At 34.1% G+C, this 24,821-nt stretch overlaps 1 protein-coding gene across 2 annotated transcripts in view; it reads left to right on the plus strand.

Annotated features, from left to right (window-relative positions):
• Positions 1-21,588, plus strand: part of RBM46 (RNA binding motif protein 46) — a 44,875-nt gene extending 23,287 nt beyond the window's left edge. Inside the window, exon 4 of one of the 2 annotated variants that reach the window (XM_037829092.1) lies at positions 20,890-21,588. In XM_037829092.1, coding sequence (XP_037685020.1) covers positions 20,890-21,089 — 200 coding nt within the window. In that variant the 3' untranslated portion in view covers positions 21,090-21,588. Of the gene's footprint in view, positions 1-12,989; positions 13,046-20,889 lie in introns of those variants that run through there. The other variant, XM_037829093.1, reaches the window with a different exon arrangement.
• Positions 21,589-24,821: the final 3,233 nt, after the last annotated feature.

Below are 24,821 nucleotides of genomic sequence, written 5' to 3' on the forward strand. Positions count from 1 at the left end.
ACTGTGCTATGTCACAGGTGAGTGCCGTCCCCCCAGGGCAATTCTGGGCTGCTGGGCTGTGTTGGGAGGCTCCCAGTCTGCTCAAATGATGGCTGAATGGGGCTCTGTTAATTCACACTGCTCCCCCTTCCCAGCTCTGGGACATTCAGCTGAGGTTGCAGGGAAGGCTAATGTCCACGCCCAGTTTTGTGGTGTGTGCCTGTTATTTGAAGCACTTCCGTCACACTGGGTTGTCTGGGGCAGCTCTGGGCTATGGGGCTGGCGATGGGCAGGAGTGTTTCCTGTCCACTAGGATGGTGGCTGTGAGCGGACACCCCCCTTTTCTTGGGAAGTTGTGTTGTTTAGTGAATTTTCTCAGCCACTGGATTATTGCCTTTTGTCTCAGAGCTCTCTTAGTTCTGCTCTTGACTTGACGTGCCCAAATTTCAATTCTTTGAAGCTTTCTGTATTGAGCTTCTTAGAGTAATTGTTTTAGAAAAAGCAAAAAGGATTTAAAAAAAAAAAAACAAAAAACGGCCCTCCTCAGAGATCTAATGGGTTATTGAAATGCTAATAGACAAAGCAACCAGGGCCATTAAGGAAAGGTGCACAGGGCAGAGAGATCAGCCTTGCTTCGGGATTTGCATATGCGCCTCAAGGCCTGATCTCCGCCCTTCTCCTTTCTGTGTTCACCAGAACTCCAAAAATCCTCTGCTTTTATTTTGGAGTTTTTCGTGTTGTTTTTTTTCTATGCCTGTCTCCTCTCTGCTGGGCTGGCTGCTCTCAGAGTCTCTGGTGTCTGGTCTCAGTCTATCTGTGGTTGGAGTTTGAATCAGTAGAATGAGTTTCCGATAAGAGCAGCCACTGCAATTCTCCCTTCTCCCTCCTGGAGCTGACAGCCCCTCCTCCCCCGGGACTGAGTCTGGCAGGGAGGGGCGCGGGTCCCCTGGCTGCAAAAACTTACAGATTTCGCTGATCTCAGCAGTTCCACGTTTTCATGAGTGTTGTATGAAGTATGCCCAAAGACAGATTGCTCTGTGGTGTCCAGTCCACGCAGTTCCTGGCTTTTTACCTACTTTCCTGGAGGAGTAACTAAAACATACAGCTCACCAGTCTGCCATCTTGCCCCGCCTCCAACATCGTGCTTTTGAAGTTTATACAACATTTTATATGCTTGTGTCGGGCCCCTTTCACTAAACATTATGTTTGTGAGACGATCCATGTTGTGGCATGTAGCAGTTCTTTCACTCTCATTGATATAAGTATTCCATTGAAATGATATAATTTATTTGACTTTGGGGTGCTTTAAATTTGGGGCTGTTTGAATAATGGTTCTGTGAAGATTCTTGTATGTGTTTTTTTCATGCTCATTTCCATGCATTTCTGTGGATTAGATAGGACTGAAAATGGTAAGTCATATTTTCACACCTTTAGTAGATAATGCCAACAGTTTTACAAAGTTATAGCAAATTACATTTCACTTGTAGTATTTGGGAGATCCAGCTCATTACATTCCTGTCAATACTTGAGTATGAACATTCTTTATAATTTTGGACGTTCTAGTTAGTATATATTGATATTTCATTGATAATGTCTTTGAAATTATAGTTTTATATCACTGATTACTAATGACGTTGAAAATCTTTTAATAGGATTATAGGCCACTGGGATGTCCTCTTGATGAAGTATCTTTTTATTTTATTGAATTGTCTGTTGTTTCTCTTTACTGCTTAAAATACAAGCCCTTTGTTGGCCTTGTATGTTACAGATACCTTCTTTCAGTGTGTTTGCCTTCCTGCTCTCTTAATGGTATACCTTGAAAACAACAGAAGTTCTTAATTTTAATATAGATTAATTTATAAATCTTTTTTATTAGTGCTGTTTGTGTCCTGCTTAAGAAATCTTTGTTTACCTTGAGATCATGAATGTATATTCTCTTATCTTACCTTTTAGAAACCTCTTTTTACCTTTTACCCTTAAAATGTGAAGTATATGTCAGAGTTCTTTTCTTCCCCCAATATGGATATTCATTGACCCAGCGCCATTTATTGTAAAGGCTGCTCTTTTTCTGTGACTCTTTAGCATAAATCAAGTATGTGTGTATTTTTAACGTGTATGTGTATACACGAACGCATGCCCTTATATACATATACATCCATGCATACCTTATACTGGACTTTCTATTCCATTGATCTTTTTGTCTGTCTTAGCACCAGTTCTACATTGTCTTAGTTAAATGCCTTTATGAGAAGTCTTGATATTTGGTAGAGTATATCTTCCCACTTTTTATTCCTTCTTCATGATTATCTTGACTCTTCTGGGTCCTTGCATTTCTGTATGAATTTTCAAATCAGTTTATATACGTCTAGCAAATAATCCTACTGGGATTTTGACTGATACTGAGTTAAATCTGTAATCAGTTTGGGAAGAATTGAGATTTCAATAGCATCTGGCCTTTTGATCCATGATCACAATATGATATATCCATCCATTTGATTAGATTTTCTTTAATTTCTTTCAAACGTTCTTTAGTTAGTTTACTGTGTAAATATCACCTTTATCTTTCATTGGATTTACTCCTTGCTATTTAATATTTATCAATGCCATAGTAAAAGATACCATCTTTTATTTTTGTTTCCTAATTATTTCTGTTAGATATAAATGAAATTATTTTTTATATATTGAATTATTGGTTGTAATGGTTTGACTCTAGATTATTTTAAATTTCTACATACACTGTCATGTTAGCTGTGAGTAATGAGCTTTTTTATTCCTTTCCATCCTTATACTTTTTCTTTTTTCTTTTTTTTTTTCCTTGCTTTACTGCACTGGCTAGAACCACTTGTCCAGCATTGAATACAAATGATGATAAAAGGCATCCTTGTAAACTTTCAGTATTTCTCCATTAAGATATGATGTTTGCTGTAGCTATTATTATAGAAGAAGCCTTTTATCACATTAAGGATATTTCCATCTGTTCTTGGTTTAAGAGTTTTTGTTATGAATGGATGATGAATTTTATCAAATGTGTAACTGCATCTGTTTGGATGATTTTATCCATTTTGTCTGTTACTCTTTTAATGTGGTGAATTGTATTGATTAATGTTTGAGTGTTATATCAACCTTGAATTTCTGAAATCAACCCAATTTGGTTAAGATGCATTATCCTTTTTAAATACTGCTAAGTTTGGTTTTCTGATATTTTGTTTAGGATTTTTATATCTGTGTAGTTGTGAGATTAGCTCATACTTAGGAAAAACATTTCGGAAGTTTTCCTTTTTTACTGTTCTCTGGAAGAGTTTGTGTAAGATTGATGTTTCTTTTTTGAATATGTGGACTAGCATTTAAAAAGCCATCTGAGCTTGGTGTATTCAGCCTTTCTTTTTTTATAATTTGTGAATTTTAAGGCTATGAATGTTCCCCTAAGTATTGTTGTAAGTGCATCTTACACATTTTGTTGTATTTTATTTTTTTATTGTCATTTATTTCAAAGTATTTTATATATTTTGTTGTGATTTCTTCTTAACCCAACGGTGTTACTTGATTTCTAAACATGGAAATTTTTGTAGTTATATATATATATATATATATATATATATATATATATATATATTTAATTTTTAGTGCATTTTTTTATTGTGAATTTTAATATATATACATAACAGTGATAAGTTACAAAGTTCAATTTAAGAAGTAGTTAGAGAACACATTTCAAAGAATGTCATGGGTCACAGAACCACAACTCCAGCTATTTCCATTATTGTAAAATATAACATAAATACAGAAAGGTGTAAACTTTCAACGTACAGCTCAACAAGTAGTTATATAATTTCAAAAATTGTTATGGGTTACGGTTCCACAGTTTCAGTTCTTCTCTTGTTATGCAATATAGGGAATATACAGAACGGAAATGACTCTCAAAGCACAATTCAATGAATAGCTATAGAGCAAATTTCAGACGATATTCTAGGGTACAGTTCCACCTTGTCATTTACCTCCTTGCAGCTATTCCAACACCCCAAGCATCTAAAAAATATATGTATATATTAAGTTTTAGTATTCATAGAACTTTGTTAAATCTTACCTTGTTTGTTCCTACCCCTTCCTCTCACTTAATCTCTTTCTCCATCTTCAGGGGTGTCTAGGCAGTGAGCACCCTAACATGTTCATATTGAAAGGGGGTGTTGACATTATGGAGAAGAAGTCTGTATCTTATTGTTGTTATTAAAGAGGCTGTTGCCTCTGGGTTTTAGAAATTGTCTGGCATAGGAACACTCTGGTGGACTTAAGTTTCTGAGAGCTAAAACTTAGTGAGCAAATCTTTTATAGAAGCTCAGGTATGGACCTAGGTATTTGGGGACTACTTTTGATAAGGGCACAGCATACTGTGGCCATTTGGGATGTCTAGCTGGAGCATGCATAAGAGAAACCGCCAGGAAAGCCTCTCGACTGTATTTGGGATCTCTCAGCCACTGTGACCCCAGCTTGTTATCTTTCTTTTTTCCCCCTTTTGGTCAAATAGACATTTTTAATCCCTCACTGCCCAGGCCAGTTTTATTCCTGGGAGTCATGTCCCATGTCACCAGGGAGATTCATTCCCCTGGAAGTCATGTCCCTCATGGGGGTGGGGGTAAGGGTGGGGGGGTTTAATGAATTGATTTGCAGAGTTGTTCTTAGAGAAAGGCCACATCTGAACAACAAAAGAGGCTCCCTGGAGGTACCTATTGGCATAATCATAGGAGGGCTCAGCCTCCCATTTACAACCCAAAGTTTCACAAGAGCAAGCTTCAAGTTGAAGATTGATTTATTAAGTAGTGGGTTTGTAATTTCACTTAATATATATTCTATCCCAAGATAAACTGTCAGATTTTACATTATCTTCACTTAGTTGTATAGTCATCATCACTCTCAACTTTAAGCAATTATAACATAATGTATCACAGAACTCTTTATCAGCTGCCAATGATTTATCCCTATTAATAGTGTAGTTTTGGTAAGATATTCATATTAAATACAGCCTTTAGTATGTAATGGTTAGTTTTTCCATATTCCACTGTGTTGTTAACCTCTGCACCAGTGTCATACCTTGTAAGTATATCATGGTAGCACTTATTTAGGTTTGTGGTACTACTCTGTGGGTTACATGCTTTTAAACAACCATTTATGAATATGTTCACCTTCAACGCATCACTGAGTTATAATCCCATTAACGAACCATAACCACACCTGACCATTCCCATGAACCATTAAGTTCATCCTCATTGTCATATTTGTACATACTAGATTATGATTCCCCCTTCACTAACTTCTGTTTATCTCTAGACACTATATTTTACATTATAAGACACTTATACGTTTTTCACAGAGTTTACATTAGTGGTAACATATAATAGCTCTCCTTTTGTGTCTGGCTTATTTCATTCAGCATTATGTCTTCAAGGTTCATTCATATTGTCATATGTTTCATGACCTCATTTCTTCTTACTGCTGTGTAATATTCCATCATATGTATATACCACATTTTGTTTATCTGCTCGTCTATTGAAGGACATTTGGATTGTTTCCATCTCTTGGCAATTGTGAACAATGCCACTATGAACACCGGTGTGCAAGTATCTGTTCATGTCACTGGTTTCAGATCTGAGTGTATACCAAGAAGTGCAATTGCCATATCATGGGGTAACTTGGTATCTAGTTTTCTGAGGAACTGCCAAACTGTCTTCAAGAGTGGCTGTACCATTATACAGTCCCACCAGCAATGAATAAGAGTTACAATTTCTCCACATCCTCTTAAACATTTTTAGTTTCCTTTTTGCTTAATGGCAGCCAATCTAATTGGTGTGAGATGATATCTTATTGTGGTCTTGATTTGCATCTCCCTAATAGCTGGTGAAGGTGAACATTTTTTTCATGTGTTTTTTTAAGCCATTTATATTTCCTCCTTGGAGAAATGTTTTTTCATATCTTTTGCCCCTTTTATAATTGGGCTGTTTGTACTATTGTTGTTGAGTTGTAGGATTTCTTTATATATGCAAGATCTCAGTCTCTTATCAGATACATGGTTTCCAAGTATTTTCTCCCATTGAGTTGGCTGCCTCTTCACCCTTTTAACAGATTCCTTTGAGGTACAGAAGCTTTTGATTTTGAGGAGTTCCTGTTTATCTATTTTTTCTTTCATTGCTTGTGCTTTGGGTGTAAGTTCTAAGAAGCAACCTTCTATTACTAGGTCTTGAAGATGTTTCCCTATATTTTCTTCTAGGAGTTTTATGGTAATTTTTGTATAGGATGTGTGGTGGGCATCTTCTTTCATTCTTTTGGATATGGATATCATATTCTCACAGCCCCATTTGTTGAAGAGACTGTTATGTCCCAGTTCAGTGTATTTGGGGGTCTTATCAAAAATCAGTCAACTGTAGATCTGGGGGTCTATTTCCAAATTCTCAATTTGATTCCATTGATAATTATGTCTATCTTTGTGCCAGAACCATGCTGTTTTGACTACTGTGGCTTTATAGTAGTCTTCAAAGTCAGGAAGTGAAGTCCTTGCACTTTGTTTTTTCTTGTTTAGAATATTTTTAGCATTTTTTGGCCCCTTTCCTTTCTAAATAAATTTGATGACTAGCTTTTCCAAGTCTGCAAAGTAGTTTGTTAAGAGTTTTGATTGGTATTACATTGAATCTGTAGATCAGTTAAGGTAGGATTGACACCTTAAGAATGTTTAGCCTTCCTGTCCATGAACACGGAGTATCTTTCCATCTCTTTAGATCCCCTTTTATTTCTTTCAGTAAAATTACATAATCTTCTGTTCAGAGGTCTTGTACATCCTTGATTAAGTGTATTCCTAGGTACTTGATTTTTTTTAGTTGCTGTTGTGAATTGAATCTTTTTCTTGAGTGTCTCTTCAGTTAGGTCATTTCTAGTGTATGGGAACATTACTGACTTACGTGCATTAATCTTGTATCCTGCCACTTTGCTGAATTTGTTTATTAGCTCAAGTAGCTGTTTCGTGGATTTTCAGGGTTTTCCAAATATAAGATCATGTCATCTGCAAATAATGACAGTTTTATCTCTTCCTTTCCAATTTGTATGCCTTTTATTTCTTTGTCTTGCTGGATTGCTCTGGCTAGAACTTCTAGCACTACATTTAATAATAATGGTGATAGCCAGCGTCCTTGTCTTGTTTCTGATCTTAGAGGAAGGCTCTCAGTCTCTCACCATTGAATATTATGCTCATATATGCCCTTTATCGTATTGATGAAGTTTCCTTCATTTCCTATCTTTTGAAGTGTTTTTGTCAAAAAAGGATGCTGAATTTTGTCAAATGCATTTTCAGCATCTATTGAGATGATTATTTGATTTTTCCCTTTTGATTTGTTAACGTGTTGTGTTACATTGATTTTCTTATGTCGAACCATCCTTGCCTGTCTGGGATGAACCCCAGTTGGTCATGGTGTATGATTTTTTTAATGTGTCTTTGGATTCAATTCGCAAGTATTTTGTTGAGAATTTTTGCATTATATTCATTAGGGAGATTGGCCTGTAGTTTTCCATTCTTGTAGCATCTTTATCTGGTTTTGATTTTAAAGCAGTGTTGGCTCCATGAAATGAGTTAGGTACTGCTCTATTTTCTTCATTTGTTTTGAAAGTGTTTGAGTAGGAATGGTGTCAATTATTTTTGGATAGTTTGGTGAAATTCCCCTGTGAAGCCATCTGGCCCTTGGCTTTTATTTGAAGGAAGCTTTTTGATGACTGATTGGATCTCTTTACTTGTGATTGGTTTGTTGAGGTCTTCTGTTTCTTCTCTGGTCAGTCTAGGTTGTTCATGTGTTTCTAGGAAATTATCCGTTACCTCTCAGTTGTCTAGTTTGTTGGCATACAGTTGTTCATAGTATCCTCTGATGATATTTTAAATTTTGTTGGGATCCACTGTAATGTACCCCATTTCATTTATTATTTTGTTTATTTGGGTCTTCTCTCTTTTTTGATTTTGTTAGTCTAGCTAAGGGTTTGTCAATATTGTTGATCTTCTCAAAGAACCTACTTTTGCTTTTATTTATTTTCTCTTTTTTTGTTTTCTATATCATTTATTTCTGCTTTAATCATTGTTATTTCTTTTATTCTACTTGGTTTATGATTAGTTCGCTGATCATTTTCTAGTTTATTCAGTTGTTCCATTAGTTCTTTGATTTTAGCTCTTTATTCCTTTTTAATGTATGCATTTATAGCTATAAATTTCCTTTTCAGTATCACTTTTGCTGCATCCCATGAGTTTTGATATGTTGTGTTCTCGTTTTCATTCATCTCTAGGTATTTAGCAATTTTTCTTGCAACTTCTTCTTTGATCCACTGATTGTTTAGCAGTGTGTTGTTTAACCTGCAGATATTTGTGAATGTTCTAGATTTTTGATGGTTACTGACTTCTAATTGTATTCCATTGTGGTCAGAGAATGTGCTTTGAATAATTTCCATCTTTTTAAATTTTTGAGGTTTGTTTTATGTCCCACCATATGATCTATCCTGGAGAAAGTTCCATGAGCACTAGAGAAGAATGTGTAACTTGATAATTTGGGATGTAATGCTCTATATATGTCTGTTAAATCTAATTTGTTTATCACAGTGTTTAGGTTCTCAATTTCCTTGTTGGCCCTTTATCTAGTTGATCTATCTATAGGAGAGAGTGATGTCTTGAAGTCTCCCATGATTATTGTGGAAACATCTATTGCTTCTTTCAGTTTTGCCAGTGTTTTTCTCATGTACTTTGGAGAACCTTGATTGGGTGAATAAATATTTATGATTGTTATTTTTCTTGGTGAGTTGTCACTTTTATTAGTATATAGTGTCCTCCTTTGTCTCTTAAGACATCCTTGCATTTAGCGCTATTTTATGTCAGATTAGTATTACTACCTCTGCTTTCTTTTGGCTGTAGCTTGTGTGCAATATTTTTTTTCCATCCTTTCACTTTCAGTCTTCTTCTTGTTGGTGGGTCTAAGATAAGTCTCTTGTAAACAGCATATTGATAGTTCATATTTTTTAACCCATTCTGCTACTCTGTATCTTTTAATTGGGGAGCTTAATCCATCCACATTCAATGTTATTCCTGTGAAAGCAGTTCTTGAATTAGCCATTTTATCCTTTGGTTTTTATTTGTCAGATCTGTTTTTTCCCTCTCTCTTTATTTCCTTTAAGTTACCGTTATTAATACTCTTCAGTTCTGTGCCCTTCTCCAGGCCTCTCTCTCCTGTGTTTTTTTTCTCAGCCTGTAGAGCTCCCTTTAGTACTCCTTGTAGGGTAGGTCTCCTATTAACAAATTCTCTCAGCATTTGTTTGTGAAAATTTTAAGCTCTCCCTCAATTTTGAAGGAGAGTTTTGCTGGATAAAGAATTCTTGGCTGGCGATTTTTCTCTTTCATAATTTTAAATGTCATACCACTGCCTTCTTGCTTCCCTGGTGCCCACTGAGTAGTCAGTACAGTCTGATCAGAATATGTCTCAGAGTGGGTTTATTTGGATTTATTCTATTTGGAGTTCATTGGGCATCTTTAATTTGCATGTTTATGTCATTTAGAAGGGTTGGGAAGTTTTCCTCAACAATGGCTTTGAATACTTTTCTTAACCCTTTACTCTTCACTTTCTGGAACACCAATGATTCTTAGATTTGTGATTCTTAGATTTGTGTGCTTCATGTTTTCCATCATTTCCCTGAGCTACATTTCAAATTTTTTAGTTTTTTTTTTTTTAACCATTCGTTCTTTTGTGCTTTCACATTCTGTCGGCCTGTCCTCAAGGTCACTAATTCTTTTCTCTGCTTCTTCAAATCTGCTGTTCTGTGTCTCAAGAATATTTTTAATTTGATTAATAGTATCTTTTATTTCCATAAGATCCACCATTTTTAAGTTTACTTTAGCGAATTCCTCTTTATGCCCTTCTAGGATCTTCTTCATGTACTTTATTTCCTGATCCATGACATTGATATTTGCATGTACTTCTTTGATTAATTGCTCCAAGTTCTGTTACTCTTTAGGCTTTTTTATTTGGACATTTGGGTTCTCCATATCTTCTAGTTTCTTATGTGCTTTATAATTTTCTATTGTTATTGTCCTCTTGGCATTTGCTTATATTGATAGGGTTCTTTTAGGATATGCAGGATTATTTGAATATTTATCTATAGTTTCACCCCGCTACATCTTGGTGGAGTGCATGTTCCCTGACCTACCAGTAGAAGGCGATCCTGAGCCACCTCTTACCCCTCAAGCCAGTTCTCCTGCAACTTTGTGCATTGAGAGGGGATCCAAACCATGTGGAAGTCCAATTAGTGTACCAATTTCCCATGTGCACTGGGGACTGCCAGCCCTGTGGGTGGGTTGCATACCTTGTGCAGTTTGGCAGGGAGTCTGCTCCAGGACACAGTAGTCTCGGCCATTCCCTGGACTGCAGGTGGACTACTCTGAGCCTGCAGAGCTGCACGTCTCACCTTCTGACTAAAATGCTGCATAGTCCCTGTCTACTGTGCACCCATGAGTCCCTGGGATTGGGGGAGGGCTCCTGGCACTTCTGTTCTGAGTCCTTCTAGGCTGTGCAAGAGTGGATGCTGTCACAAGCCCGCTGAATCCTGAATTCACTCAACAAAGCTCTCAGCCGCAGGGCTGTGAAGGGTTATCTCCCAGCCAACTGCAAAGATGGCTGCATGGGGTGTGGGAAGCTGCCCCCTTCCGCGCTTGTCTGCCTGCTCCAACTGCCAGTCCCTGGCATGGGGGCTCTTGGCTGTGGGTCTGGGAGGTTTATCACCAGAGCCAAGTGCTGAGGAGGGTGCCTGTGGTGTGGAAGGCTATTCCCCTCCACACTCGTCAGCCCGCTGTAGCCGCCAGTCCCCGGCTGTGTTCTGGGCCAAACAGTCACCGATCTTAAATGCTGTCTCTTGGTTTCTCCGAGTACATACTTAGTATGGGTGTAGAAGTTCCTGCCCAGCCGGTGGAACCCTGGAACTGCTGTTTTGGAGCGCTTTCTGTCCTTTATCTATTGTTTTTCACTGAGTTGTTTTGCTCTCTCTCTCTTACTCCATCATCTTCCCTCAGTTTCTGTAGTTATGTTTTTGCAGTTATATTTTTGTTATTAGATTTTGCTATAATCAGAAGGCATACTCTATTATTTCAATCCTTTGGGTTTTTAATGGTCCAGTTAATCTAAATTCTCCATGTGTGCTTGAAAAAAATGTGTTTGCAATGGTTAATTGCAGTGTATTATGTATCAGATAGGTCAAGCTTGATCAAATTTCTGTCTCTTCATTGTTTTGGTCTGCTTATTCTATCTGAGAGGGGGATCTTACTGAGAGGGGATTGTTTTATATCTTTTGTGACTGTGGATTAGGTGCATAAAAATTTAGAATTGTTACGTCTTTGTTGTTGAACTGAACCTTTTATTAGTATAATGTGTCATTCTCTATTTCTATAAAACATTCATTAGAATTTATTTCTCAGTTTTAAAATTTCATTTTCCTCTTATTCATGGTTTTCGTTTTTTCACAAAATCATGTCTTTATTTTCTTGAATGTATTAGGCATATTTTAATATCCAGTTCTGAAAAAGTTTATTATCTAACTTCCTTGTAGATAAATTATTATTGACTGGTGTTTCTGTTGCTTTTAGGTGACATTTTCTTATCTCCTTGTATGCTTGGTTATTTTTGATAGAATGCCAGATATTGTATATGAAAACTTGTGATTATTTGAGAACTAGCAAGATATAATCTTCACTCAGAGAAGATTTATATTTGCTTCAGAAAGGTGGCCAAGGGTACTGGTTTCACAGATTGCCTTAATCCAGGTAGATTGAGAAGATTCAAATTTGAATTTTGTTTTTGTTGACGTTAGTATGCTTCTGGTTCAGTTTTACTCTTATTAAAGTAAGAGTTGCCTTTTGGGCTCCAGACATGTTTCATCAGTAGTTCCTCAGCTCTAGCTTTTTGTCTTTCTAGCTTCAGAAATTTGTTTTTTCTCTTGTCATTTTCACTTGTCTCTCAGCTCCTTTTGGGGTTAGCCAACTCTTCTAGGGGAAACACACCTCCCAAAATTGTGCATACCACTTTTACTTTCCTTCTTGTCCAGTATCTTGGTAGTTCTCAATGCTCTCAAACAGATGGTTTTCTTTCTTTCTTTTTTTTTTTTGAATAGTTGTTTGCATTTTCTAGTTCTCATTGAAAGGGTTGATCCAGATTACCTGGTTCACTTGTAAAAATCAGTGAATATGTTTTTCTGTTGAGCTAAAATCTTTAAGTTGGTGATTTAAAAAACTACAGTTTTATGTGGATTATCAAACATTTTTTATTTGTTCATACTTTTATGCACAGTGTCTTAGTATACACAGTTGGGTATACATCCCTAGCAGAAAGCTTTAAATCATGTAAAGATATAACCAGTAAAATGGATGGATGGCCAATGTTATTTTGTACTATGGTTAAATTAGGCTTTAAATAGATCAAGTTTAGCTGTTAACAAGCAACATGTTTTTATTTGTTGTTTTTTTTTGTTTGTTTTCATAGTATTTTGCCATCTGTTTCTTCTTAAGGCATAAAGAAATGATATTTCATCTGTAAAGCAGCTGCATCTTATACTGCATTTATATATTTTTAATTTGCTTAGATTCTTTGGCTCTTTGCATATCAGAAATTTGGCAACTGCATTATTTTTAAAATCCATTCTTTTTCTTGTTAATAGGGTAATACCTCTTGGAAAGACCAACCAATAAGGATTTAATTTATATAGAAAGATAAATATGGTTTTTTTCTGCAAATGTACTCATAATTTTCATTCAAATATCAAAATACTGTTCTCTCTGTTCATCTTTGCAGAACTTCAGAAATAACTATTGCTCACTTGTTTCTTTGTCTTTAAATTTATTTTCCTATTTACTGGTCAAAAGTATTTTTAACTTAAGTTATCAAGGATTCCATGCACTTCCAAGATAGGGATAACATCTTTCTGAAGGCTCAATCCTTTTCTGTCTTCACTGCTTACAGACAGGGAACACAATCTCTTCAGCCTGGACCTGTGTAGAAGAATTTGGAGAAAATAAACAGGTAAGAAAAAATCTCTTAGAATATTAAGTGATATATTTAGTTTTCAGAAAACCAATTTATGTTACTCGTCTCTTGGTTATAAGAAGACATGCTGAAAATTGTCCAGTGAAACTTGGAAGCATTTTGATTATAATAACTGTTAAAAATAGACTCCTTAAGCATAGTTTAAAAAAATTTAAACCAGTTCATAAATTTCAGGGCTTCTCAAAACTTTGAGCATGTTATTGTACATTGTGAACTACTAAGATGGTAAACAGATATTATGGTTAAGTTAGGTATAATTGGAGTATGCTATATGTAGATTATCCAGCATGTCTCAAACTTTTCTGCAAATGGAACTCTAATTTATTAAGCTAAACTTATTACTGATGTGATTTAGAATAAAAGTTTTATTTACTAGGACTCACTTTAATTTTTTCACCATGGTACTGAGTAGCACAAGCTTCAGGAGGAAGTTAAAAGTAGTTTATAGTTCAAGTAAAGATTTTTGCTCTCCTGAACACCTTTTCACATGAAGAGGCACAGAGAATGCAGTGGTTCATTGGATAGTAATCCACTTAGTAGTTTTTTGTCTTTGAGTATGTTACTTTACATTTCTTGCCACAATTTCCTTCTCTTCAAAGAGGATAATAATAGTACTTATCTTAAAAAGTTTTGGTATGGATTAAATATCAGTGACCTTATATATTATTTTTGGCATTTAGAGTGTCTTTATTAAGTACTCGATAAATATTAGCTATTATTACTGTAGCCCATACTTCAGATATAAAGAGAAATTAACTTTATTGTTATTGAGAATTATAACTTGAATTTTATAAATCTTATTCTTAGCATACAATTCAAATATGTGGTGTAACTCTTAGATCCACTGTCCCAACAACTTTTTAAAATTCAGTTTTTGAATTACAACTCATTTTACTGGTAGAAATTAAACTTGAAAAAGATTCGCTGTCTTTTTCACTTGGATCTTCTCTTCACTTTTGCCAGATGGCTGTTTTATCTAGTGAACTACAGTTTTCTAGTTATACTGAAGCCTAGATTACTGCAGCTCAGATCATAATTTCCCTTTTCATAGGCTGCTGCTCTATTACTGTCTTTCGGAATCGCTTAGAAGCTAGCATTAAAAGGAGTTTGACATAATTAACCTCTTAATACAAAGGTAGCAAACTGGAAGTTCTAAATGCCTTTGGCCTTCTCACTTTTTTGAAAGGAAAGCAAAACTAGGCTTGATTTCAGTACAAATAACTAGTTGCCTATTGTTTTACATTTGATCCTCTCTGAGTTCTTTTTTGTTGTTGTTGTTATGTCTTGGCGTCTGGCCTCTGAAGGCATTTGAGTTTGTAATTGCTGTGTACAAAGTATCTGAAGAGTTTTTCCCAAACTGATTTTCTAAGACATTCAGTGACATAATGGTTCCTAAGATTAAACAAGCTTGGAAAGAACTGTGTATTGTATATTCCTTTCAGAAAATCATAATGCATATTAGCATATAATTGTAGTAGCAACCTTTTTAATTTTTAAATTCTTCTTTTCTAAGCTTTTCCCAAGATTATTTGTCCAAGGAATTTTTGTTTTTACACACGTGAATTGTATAGGATATAGTTTGGGAAACACTGAAACTTTTCCAAAGGAACAGTTGGGTTTTGTTGATTTGTATGTTTTATAATTTAATTGAGGTATAATTGAAGAACAATAAAATGCACATATTTAAAGTATACAATTTGATGAGTTTTGATATATGTATACATCTATGAAATGACACCACAATACATTTCCTTCATCCCCAAAAGTTGCTTCTTAACCTCTTTGTAATCCATTCCTCCTCCTACCCTTTTTCCCAGGCAACCACTAATCTAATTTCTGTCACTACAAACTAGTTTGCATTTTCTAGAATTTGAAACTCTTGTTTTTGAAGGTTTAAATTGTGATATTTAGATAATTTAGAATGAAGCACCTGCCCTTTCTCAAAAAAAGAAAGGGACACAAGTCTGAAACATTTGTGTTTATGATAGTTATTATTGAATTGAATTGAATTGTTATTGAATTTAATTGTTGAATTGAAGTTTTACAATAAGAATTTAAAACCAAAATCGTTTTCTCAAAATTATTTGGGGAAATATATTGTAAATTGAAAAAATAAAATATGAGTTTAAATCCAAAAGCAGATGCTTTTCCCCCAAAAACTGAATCTAAAAAGTTTTTATTTTACTCTAGTAAAAATAAATTAATACAGAACTAAACAACCAGAACTTTATAAAGAAGCAATTACAGGCAGTGTCTTTCCTTCTTATCCAACCATCCATTACTAAGATTGACATACTTGGCACCTCCTATAAAATCATTTTAAATTAGCAAAAACCTGGTTATTTCAAGTCTACTTCTTGCTGTTTGCTTGTCAGTAGCCGCTAGGGAGATTTAAGTAAAGGAAGAAATGTACCATTTTTTTTTCAATTGGATAGTAATAGGGAAAGTAAAAGAAGTAAAAATGCCAGTAAATTTGATAATACTAATACGTTCTAGCCAAAAGTTATCCTTTGAAATTTTCTATTTAATTTTTAAAAAATATTTCGTAGGTTATAAGTTGCTTTATAACTTTTTGTAACTAGCAATTCTGAAAATACTTTCTTCTGCTTTACAGTGTTAGCTCTTGATTTTCTGTGCCAGGATTAGAGTACAAAATAATAAATGATAAATATTTATATTCAGATTTAGATGGCGTTTGTCTCTGTGTTTAAACTGCAAATGTACAGTATAGTAAAAGTTATTTTTCATAAAGAAATTCAGTTTCAGTAAAAGTTAACTTTTTCAATTATGATTATTAAATGTTAGAAATTGAAATAATAATATGGTGAAATGATAAATTTTTTTCAGAATTTCCATAAAGAGTCCAAGAAAGCCAAAGAAATGCTTAAAGTATGTATTAAAGGTTGCAGAAATGTGTTTCGTAGATTAAAACATCAGGTATTTCACCCTCATACATTGCTAGTGGGAAGGAAAAGGAATATGGCTCCCTTGGAAAATAGTTTGGCAGTTCATCAAAAAGTTAAACAGAGTTATCATACTACCCAACAATTCCACTCCTAGGTATTTACTCAAGAGAAATGGAAACATATTTCCACACAAAAACACACACGAATGTTTAAAGGAGCATTATTTGTAATGGCCAAAAGTGGAAACAACCCAAATGTCCATCTCCTGATGAACAGATAAACAAAATATGCTATATCCATGCAATGGAATATTATTCAGCCACAAAAAAAGAGTAAGTCCTGATACATGCTACAACATGGATGAACCTTGATAACATTATGCTAAGTGAAAAAGACCCATCACAAAAGACCACATATTGCATGATTCCATTGATGTTAATTGCCCAAAATATACAGATCTATAGAGCCTAAAAGATTAGTGGTAGCTGGGGATGGAGGAAGGGGAAATGGAGAGTGACTGTTAATGGGTGATAAAAATGTTCTGGCGTTAGTAGTGTTGGTTGTACAACTTTGAATATACTGAATATCACTGAATTGTACACTTAAAAAATGTGCCTCAAAAGAAGGTTGGATGTGGAGGTAGGTTCCACATAGCTAGAAGGAGAAGAAAGGAATTAATTATGAGGGAAATAGATATGAGAATTCACTTTACTTGAATTGGATTTAAAATTTCTATTACGGTCCCCTGTTCTGGACCCCCACACCTTATTTGAGACAGGAAGGCTGCTAAAGAAACTGTGGTGTTTGGTTCAAAGTGTGCAAGATGGATTTAGAAACAAAAGAGAATGAGAAATAAATGTAGTAAATCAGTATATCCACTGCTTACATTTTCACTGAGAAATATATTGGTGGTATTTAGTTCCAGATTGTCTCTTGCATTGAACAGAGAAAGCTATTAGACTAAATTACAGAAGTATTCCAGCAGGACTGACAAGTATGTGGTACATGTGCTGCTAGTGTCTACAGTTGTTCCTGTGTCAAGTATGGCACAACAGTCATTACTTGCTTTTCTGTCCATTGCACATACAACCTCAGAATCTTTCTGAATTGAGGGATTCCTGTTAGCCATTATTGCTTGATTAGAACTGGTCCTAAGGTTTAATCCTATTTTCTGTTTTTGATCTAGATCAAACTTTCTATGAAAATATTTGTATTCATTCAAGACAAATGTGAAATTGTAAAAGACTTGATCAAAATGCCAAATTTAATAATCTGTCATATTAGAGCCAGTGGTCCTGAAACTCTTGTATATTTTGCAGAAGAACCTTTTCTTCAAATGAAATTTTACATAAAAGTTTAGCATATAAAACAAGGGAATGCAGAGCTGTATGGGTTGAAATGGAAGGTGTGGTGGTGGGTGCATGCAAACAGAAGCCAAGCAGCTCAGAGCACCATCTGTTTTACTTCTGTTACCCTACCCATGGCAGCTTCTCAAGACACTTTTTCTCAGGTCAGTTTATAAGAAGATTGCCAGAGTGAAAAAGCTTGGTGAAGTGGAAATAATATTTTCCTAGAATCAGGAGGCCTAATTTTTAACTTGTTCTTTCTCCAGTTAGCTGTGGGAGAATGGATTAATCACTTAGTCAGCCATCCTTTGTCATTCATCAATGAAACAGATAGTTTGAATTAGAAATGTCCTATTCTTGGTTTATGATTTTGAGTTAGAAAACTTGATTAAAAACATTATTACTATTAGCAATAATAATGAGCAGAAGGCTTGAGCAGGTAGTTTACAAATGAAGATAAACAAATGGGCAATAAAGACATCATTAGGTATCAGGTAAATTCAGGCTAAAACAATAGTGAGAAACCAATTGGAGCTCTCATGTTTTACTAATATGAGTATAAATGCACACTGGAGAAATGTCGGGCAGCATCTACCTACTCTGTGACCTAGCAGTTCCACTCCTGGGTATTTACCCCAAAGAAATAAAAATGTATGTCCATAAAAGACTTGTACAAGAATGTTCATAGCAGCTTAATTTCATTATAGTCAAAATTTAGAAATCACCCACATATCCATTACCAGGATGAATGTATAAATAAATTGTGGTATATTCATACAGTGGAATACTACTTAGCAATAAAAAAGGAACAAACTGATGTGCACAATATGAATAAATCTTAGAAATTATGTTTAGCAAAAGAAGCTAGACAAAAAATGCGTAGTGTATGAAATCCAAGAACAGGCAAAACGTATCTGTGGTAATAGAAATCAGAAAGTTGTTGCCTCCAGTGAAAGGGTTTATTGACTGGAAAGGGCCACAAGGGTAACTTCTGGATTGATGGATATGTTTTATATTTTATTCTGGGTGTTGGTTATGTGGAGGTATACAATTATTAAAACTCACTGAAATGAACACAAAGGATCTATGCATTTTATTGCATGTAAATTGTACCTCAATTTTGAAAGTGTTAAACAGTTGAATAATTCTTAATATAAAATTAAGTTCTGAGATTGCCTCTGTATCATTCCCTTAAGAAGGGGAAAGGGGAGTACTTGTCTCAGTCTGAGGCAGAAACAATAGGATTGAAAAGCTAAGAGTACACTGGGAAGAAAAACCAGGGATGGGCAAGTAAGTATATGCTAGGAAAGTATATGCTACTCATTTATGTATTATTTCCTAAAAATCAATGAGTCTTTCTGCTTTTTTATTTTCTACAATATGTAAATTGTAGTTTCAATTTAAGGAAAACATAATTCTAATTTCTATATTTATCCTACTAGTTAAGAATTTTCAGTTTACATTTCATTCATTGCCGTAAGTTTAATGTGTATTGTGTTTCTCTCAGATGTTTTTCTGACTACATGTAGATTCTCTGATTCTACTAAAATTTATTTTTGAAATGTTTACAAAATCTTATAAACGTCTGAAGCTTTTTGTTTTCTTAATCTTTGTAGTATTTGGGGGAAATTTTTTTCTTTCTCGATTTATCCTGAATGGATGAAGTCAAGACTTGACTTTTCATGTTGTATTTCAATTTAGCATCCCTTAAAATGGGAATACAACAGTTGCTTAATGTAATTTTAAGTTGAATATTTACAGTAGGAGACTGTCAGAAATGCAGATTTTCAGACCTAAGCACTATGCCAGTGTGCAATTGCATGGCTACCTTCTTTGTGAAGTCTTCCCCTGAAGATAACCCCTTTATTCACATTTCATGAATGGTCTACATAAGCTCTTGAATAGATATAAACCCAAAGCAAAGCTGATTTCTGTTTGAGAACTACTTCACACTTTCCTAGCTGCAGAAGTTTAACCATTTAAAGGTCCTCTATTCTAAATCATGTTGATGACCACTTTGATAAAATTTGAGAATGTTAGATATGTGGCTAATAAGGAATTGACTGTGTTTGCCTAATATCTTTAGAGAGAGAGAATCAGAATTTTTTTTTTTTAGCAATTATTTGGGAATATCATGGGAACAATAATGTTTCTGTTCATATTCAATACTGTAACTTTTCTGAAAGATGGGAAAAAAATTCTGTGATAATACCTGGAGTCATCCTATTTGGCTTTTAGAGAAGCAATGGAATCAAAGCAATACTGAAAATATTTTGAACTGGATGCTTTACATGTATTTATGACTGACTTCCTGGTACATACTTCCTTTGTGTTGATCTTATGGTACCATTCATAAAAATAAAAAGGTTATAAAATCATTCAAATTAGAGTTTTATAATGCTAGAAATTAACCCTATATTTAACTGATTTTTTTTTTTTTCATTTTTTTCTTAACTAGGTCCTTTGTGATGTTGCTTGAGCTTATTCTCCTGCAGTTGATCTCATTCCTGTTGGCTAAAACATTAAGTCCCATGACAACATTAAGTTAATGCTCATGTATTTCAGGCCTCATTTATAATACCAAAAAATATTGTAGGAAAAAAAAAAACTTCACCTGTGCATTAAATGACCTAATTCCTTTTCTTCCATTTTTAGATAAAACTGTAACTTTTATAAATAATCATTTTATAGCCATTGTCACACACCCTTGGCTTATTCTACACTAAAGAACATAGTTGAGTTTTTGGAAAGTACAGAATTTACACATTTGGTCTCTGATGCACACACACAAATATATAAATATTTCAATTAATGAAGCAGGCAGTTACTGGTGTATAAGATGAATGTTTATTGTGGAACAGTAATACTTCAAATATAATTATATTTTTAAGAATTTGGTTTAATTTTTGGATTTTTCTATAAGTTGATAATGGTTTCTTGAAGTTTATTTTATAAAGATGATTCATTTTACTGTTTCATGGTACCAATAGGACTCTAATGTTAAATTGGTATATTTAGTTGCATAAATGTTTATAGTAGTATTTTAAATAATGAAATGTTGGACAGTTATTTTACACCATATGTTTCTGCAGTCCAGGGGTCAGTGTTTCTACTGGTTTGATGCCTAATACAGTTTCACAAAAATAAACAAATATGAATTGGTTGTTTTTTTTTTTTTATATCTTTTCTTCTACCCCTTCACTTCAGAACCAAATTTAAAAGAAGTTCCATTGAGGAGCAAGATAAATCAGAAGTTCTCTATTTCTATGGTCAAAAAAAAAAAAAAAAAAGAGAGAGAGAGACATGAAATGATAGATAGCAAGAATGCATTCCAGTAAGATCTCTGAAGCATTGTGTCAATGAACGATATACATAATGACAAAATTATCAGGATTTGCAGTGTAGTGAAAGGTGAAACAATCTTTACCAGCAATATAGTAGCATCAGGATTTTGAATGTTATAACATTATGTTAAAATGTGATTATAGTTTTAATGCTTTGTCTCTGAATTAAATTTGTATCTGTAAAGATGTGCAGCATAATTGTTCATGTATTTATTTACAGACTTCAATTTCCGTCGCAGCTCAATAAGTAGTCTTTCCCCTGTTAGTGCTACCCTCTCTTCTGGGACTCCCAGCTTGCTTCCTTATGCTTCAAGGCCTTATTCTTATCCAAGCTATCCCTTGTCACCAACAATATCACTTGCTAATGGCAGCCATGTTGGACAGCGACTGTATATCTCCAATCAGGCCTCATTCTTCTGAAGAAAATATTGTGAACATTAGTATGAAAATTTATTTGTAAAGCATGCAAATTAAAATATTGTTTCATTTTAGAATCGGGTTTGCACATTTGGTTTTAAAAGGATAAATACATATATATATTTTAACATAGTAAACAGCCATAATTTGAAATAACATACAATTGTAGAACTTGTGAAAATACAAAGTTTAAAAAGTTATTCAGTGGTTTCTCTTGATAAAGGTATAACAAACTACTATTCTTTTTAAACTTTAGGACCTAATTTTAAATAATTCTACTTCTTGAGTGGGCAGTAGAACCCAGCAGTTTGTTGTGTTTTTTGCATAATAACTTTGCTAAATAGCATTTCAGAATATGAAAACACCTGCAGACAATGGTTACACTAAATTTGATTGCCAAGGATCACTATCTGTATTGGAGATTGGAGCACTTATTTATCCAGAAGCATCTAACTATTATGTAGAAAGAAATGATGAAGCCAAAAGATTAAGAAGCAAATTTTATGCAGTACTAAAGAGAAAGCAGTCTACTTTTGTGGTCCTTAAAAATAACTATAAATATTTTAGTTAATTATAAGTTATAAAAATAAAATGTAATTTTGCTGTTAATTTATTTAAGGTTTTTGTAGTTATGCTTCATATGTGTTTTTGATAGTCATTGTATAGTTGTTTGAATAAGAAGTGTTATGTTTTTTAATGTTGAAATCATGTGTTGTTTAATTTTTGTACTTGAATTCAAATTCTTTAACATTAAATTTGTGATACTTCTAATATGCACTTGTTTTATTTTTATTAGAATATACATCAAAAATTTAGCTCTCATGCTTAATCACTTTAATCACCTCTTTTCTTAAGAACAGTTTCCTTCATAGGTTCAGAGTCTCTAAAGGGACCAAAGTGAAGGATATTGTAGACAGAAAATTGTTGGTTTTGTAAAACATCATATCAAAAATCCTTTTTAAGGGCGAATAAAATACTTTGTTGGGTGCAGTGAAGTCACCCCCTTCTACTTAGGAATAATTAATGAATCCAAGTCATTTTGACTATTTAATAATAGTTCAGTAGTGTACATTTGTAGTGAATTTCTGTTCATGGTTTAAATAATTGATATTAGAGACAAAAATATTTCTGTTCTCAGGTACCAGACACGGGGTTTGAAAGATGATCAACTCATTGTGCAGCTGTGTGGAACATAAAATCTGCATACATAGAATTTGAAATGGTTGCAAATATTTCTCCTATATATTGACTTAAATTTCTAGGAGAACTTATATGGAGAGTAAATTAGTCCCAGTTTTTTTCATCCTCTAGAAAATGACTATATGCTATGATTAACTTTATGTTACAGCTTTGATTTTTTATATAAATTAGCATAGATACCCACTTGACCAGCATTAATTTTTACCCTGATGTAACTGTGTGTCACTTGCATAGAGTTTGCAGTTTAGATGCCATGTGTATGACACATAGTTACACGCAAATATATAATGTGTGTTTATTTTGTCAGCTGTTGTGGTAATACCCTTGAAATACAGAAGTGACTGAGACTCCACGTCTGAAGAAAAACAGACAGACACATTAATTTTGTTTTTAAAAAAATGTTTGAAATAGCCCCCATCATAATTTTAAGTGCCCAAATAGCTTTTCACTTTGACAAAGGTATCTCAAACAATTGAGAGAGCTTATCAACCATGGAAAATGTTTAAGCTTTGGTATCACATTTGCCAAGTAATAGCTCTTTGAACTTGGACACAGTTTTTAATCTCTCTGAGCTATATTTTTCACATCTGTAAAATGGTGCATACCTTAGTGTTAATGGTAAAATATCTGGCAAATATATGATAACTCAAATGGTTGTTGATATTTTTGTATAATTATACGAGGAATGTAGTACTCATTCCCTTGTGTCAGTTTTTCATCCTTTCTCTTCCCTTCAGCCAACATATAGAATCAGTACATCCATCTCAAATATTGTCCCTTTCTGTGAATGTTTAATTGATCTGTGAAATACAGATGAGTAGTGAATCCTGTTCATACTGCATAAGAAATTTCATGTGACTTGTGAACACAGCTACTGATTTGTTCCTGCTTTAATTCTTGTGGCATAGGCTTTATAAGGCCTTTGCCCTAAATGAGGGCTTCCCTAGTGTGCTGATCCCAAGCTATTGTTGATAAATCTCTTAGCCATAAGCTATAGTTGATTGGCAGGGAAATAATTCTAAAGATGGTCCCTTTTCAAATTCTGTGTGCAACTTTGCACAAGAGACTATGGATGAGATGGATTACATCCTATTATGGAGCCATGGTCTATCTTGCCTAAAATCCCTTTTAAGTTGAAAGATCAGAAAGGTTGAATAGTCTTATCTTTCTTTAATTTTTTAAAATGAAATGGTCCAAATATTTTGAGAAAAGTTCAAGAAAGTTCATCCTAGTTAGATGAGTAAGAAACCTAATTATGTTTGCATTTCTGTATTTTACCTTCTCTTCTTTCATGAAGGTAGAGACTGCATCTACTTATTCACTAATGAATCTCAAATTTAATGCTATGTTCTGTGCATAGAAAGTTAAAAAAGTATATTCCCAGCCACAAAGAGCTTATGGACTTGAGAGAGGTTAGGCAAATAAATGATTATAGAACAATGTGTTAAATGCTGTGATAAAGGTATTCACTGAGTGTCATAAACCAAAAATATGGTTTATGATAAAGTATATGGTAAAGGTGACATCATTATTTGGGAAAAGAACTGTTCAATAAATGTGTTGGAAAATCTGGGTAGCCATTTGGAAAAAGATAAAATTGGATCCATTAATTACACAGTACAATGATACAGGCTCTAAATGTGTAAAAATGTAAATGTCTATAATTAAACCATAAAAGTACTAGAAGAAAGCATTTCTTTTACAATGTTAGAGTGGGAAAGACGTCTCCAACTATGACTCATAATCTAGAAGCCATACTAAAAAGGGTTGATAAGTCTAATATTTTAAATGGTGCATGGCAAGAAACTACCTAAGTAATATGAAAAGACAAATGATGAACTGGAAAAAATATTTACAAATTAAGTTTTATAATACACTGTTGGTGAGCTTTTAAGGAAGTGAACATTCTCATATATTGCTGGTGAGATAAACTGGTATCATTCAGATAGATAAAACTTTGGCACCTCATCCAGAATTACAGATACTTAAGCCTTTTGACCCAACAATCCTACTTCTGGGATATACTTGTGTGTGTGAAATGATATTTGTAAAACCTAGTCATTGCAGCATTGTTTATAACCCAAATATCTATTATTAGGGGACTGGTTAAGAAGCTGTAAAAAGAGAATGAGGGTGCTCTCTCTGTCTTGATACAAAAAGACAATGAAAAAGATTGAGGTTCAGAAAAGTATGTGTAGTATAGTATGCTACATTTTGTTTAATGAGGGGGGGAAAGAATATACATTGGTATGTGTTCCTGTTTGCACACAAAACTTGGGAAGGATACACAAAATAAGTAGTTATGAGATCCCATGTTAAAATTTCCCTTTACTGCAGACACACAACGTTGATAAATATGAATATAAATACATATTAAATAAAATACATATAATTCTCAGAAACAAAATGAAATCTCTAGTAAACCATGATCTGGCAGCTGTTCTGATCCATAAACTGAGTGACCAGAAGTTAATGGGTTTTGAGTAGAGACCCAGGGCAAAATAAAGCTCTCAGCCGTGCACTTCACCACAGTGT

This window comes from Choloepus didactylus, chromosome 3 (genome assembly GCF_015220235.1).
Source record: "Choloepus didactylus isolate mChoDid1 chromosome 3, mChoDid1.pri, whole genome shotgun sequence".
In the NCBI taxonomy this organism is placed as follows: domain Eukaryota; kingdom Metazoa; phylum Chordata; class Mammalia; order Pilosa; family Megalonychidae; genus Choloepus; species Choloepus didactylus.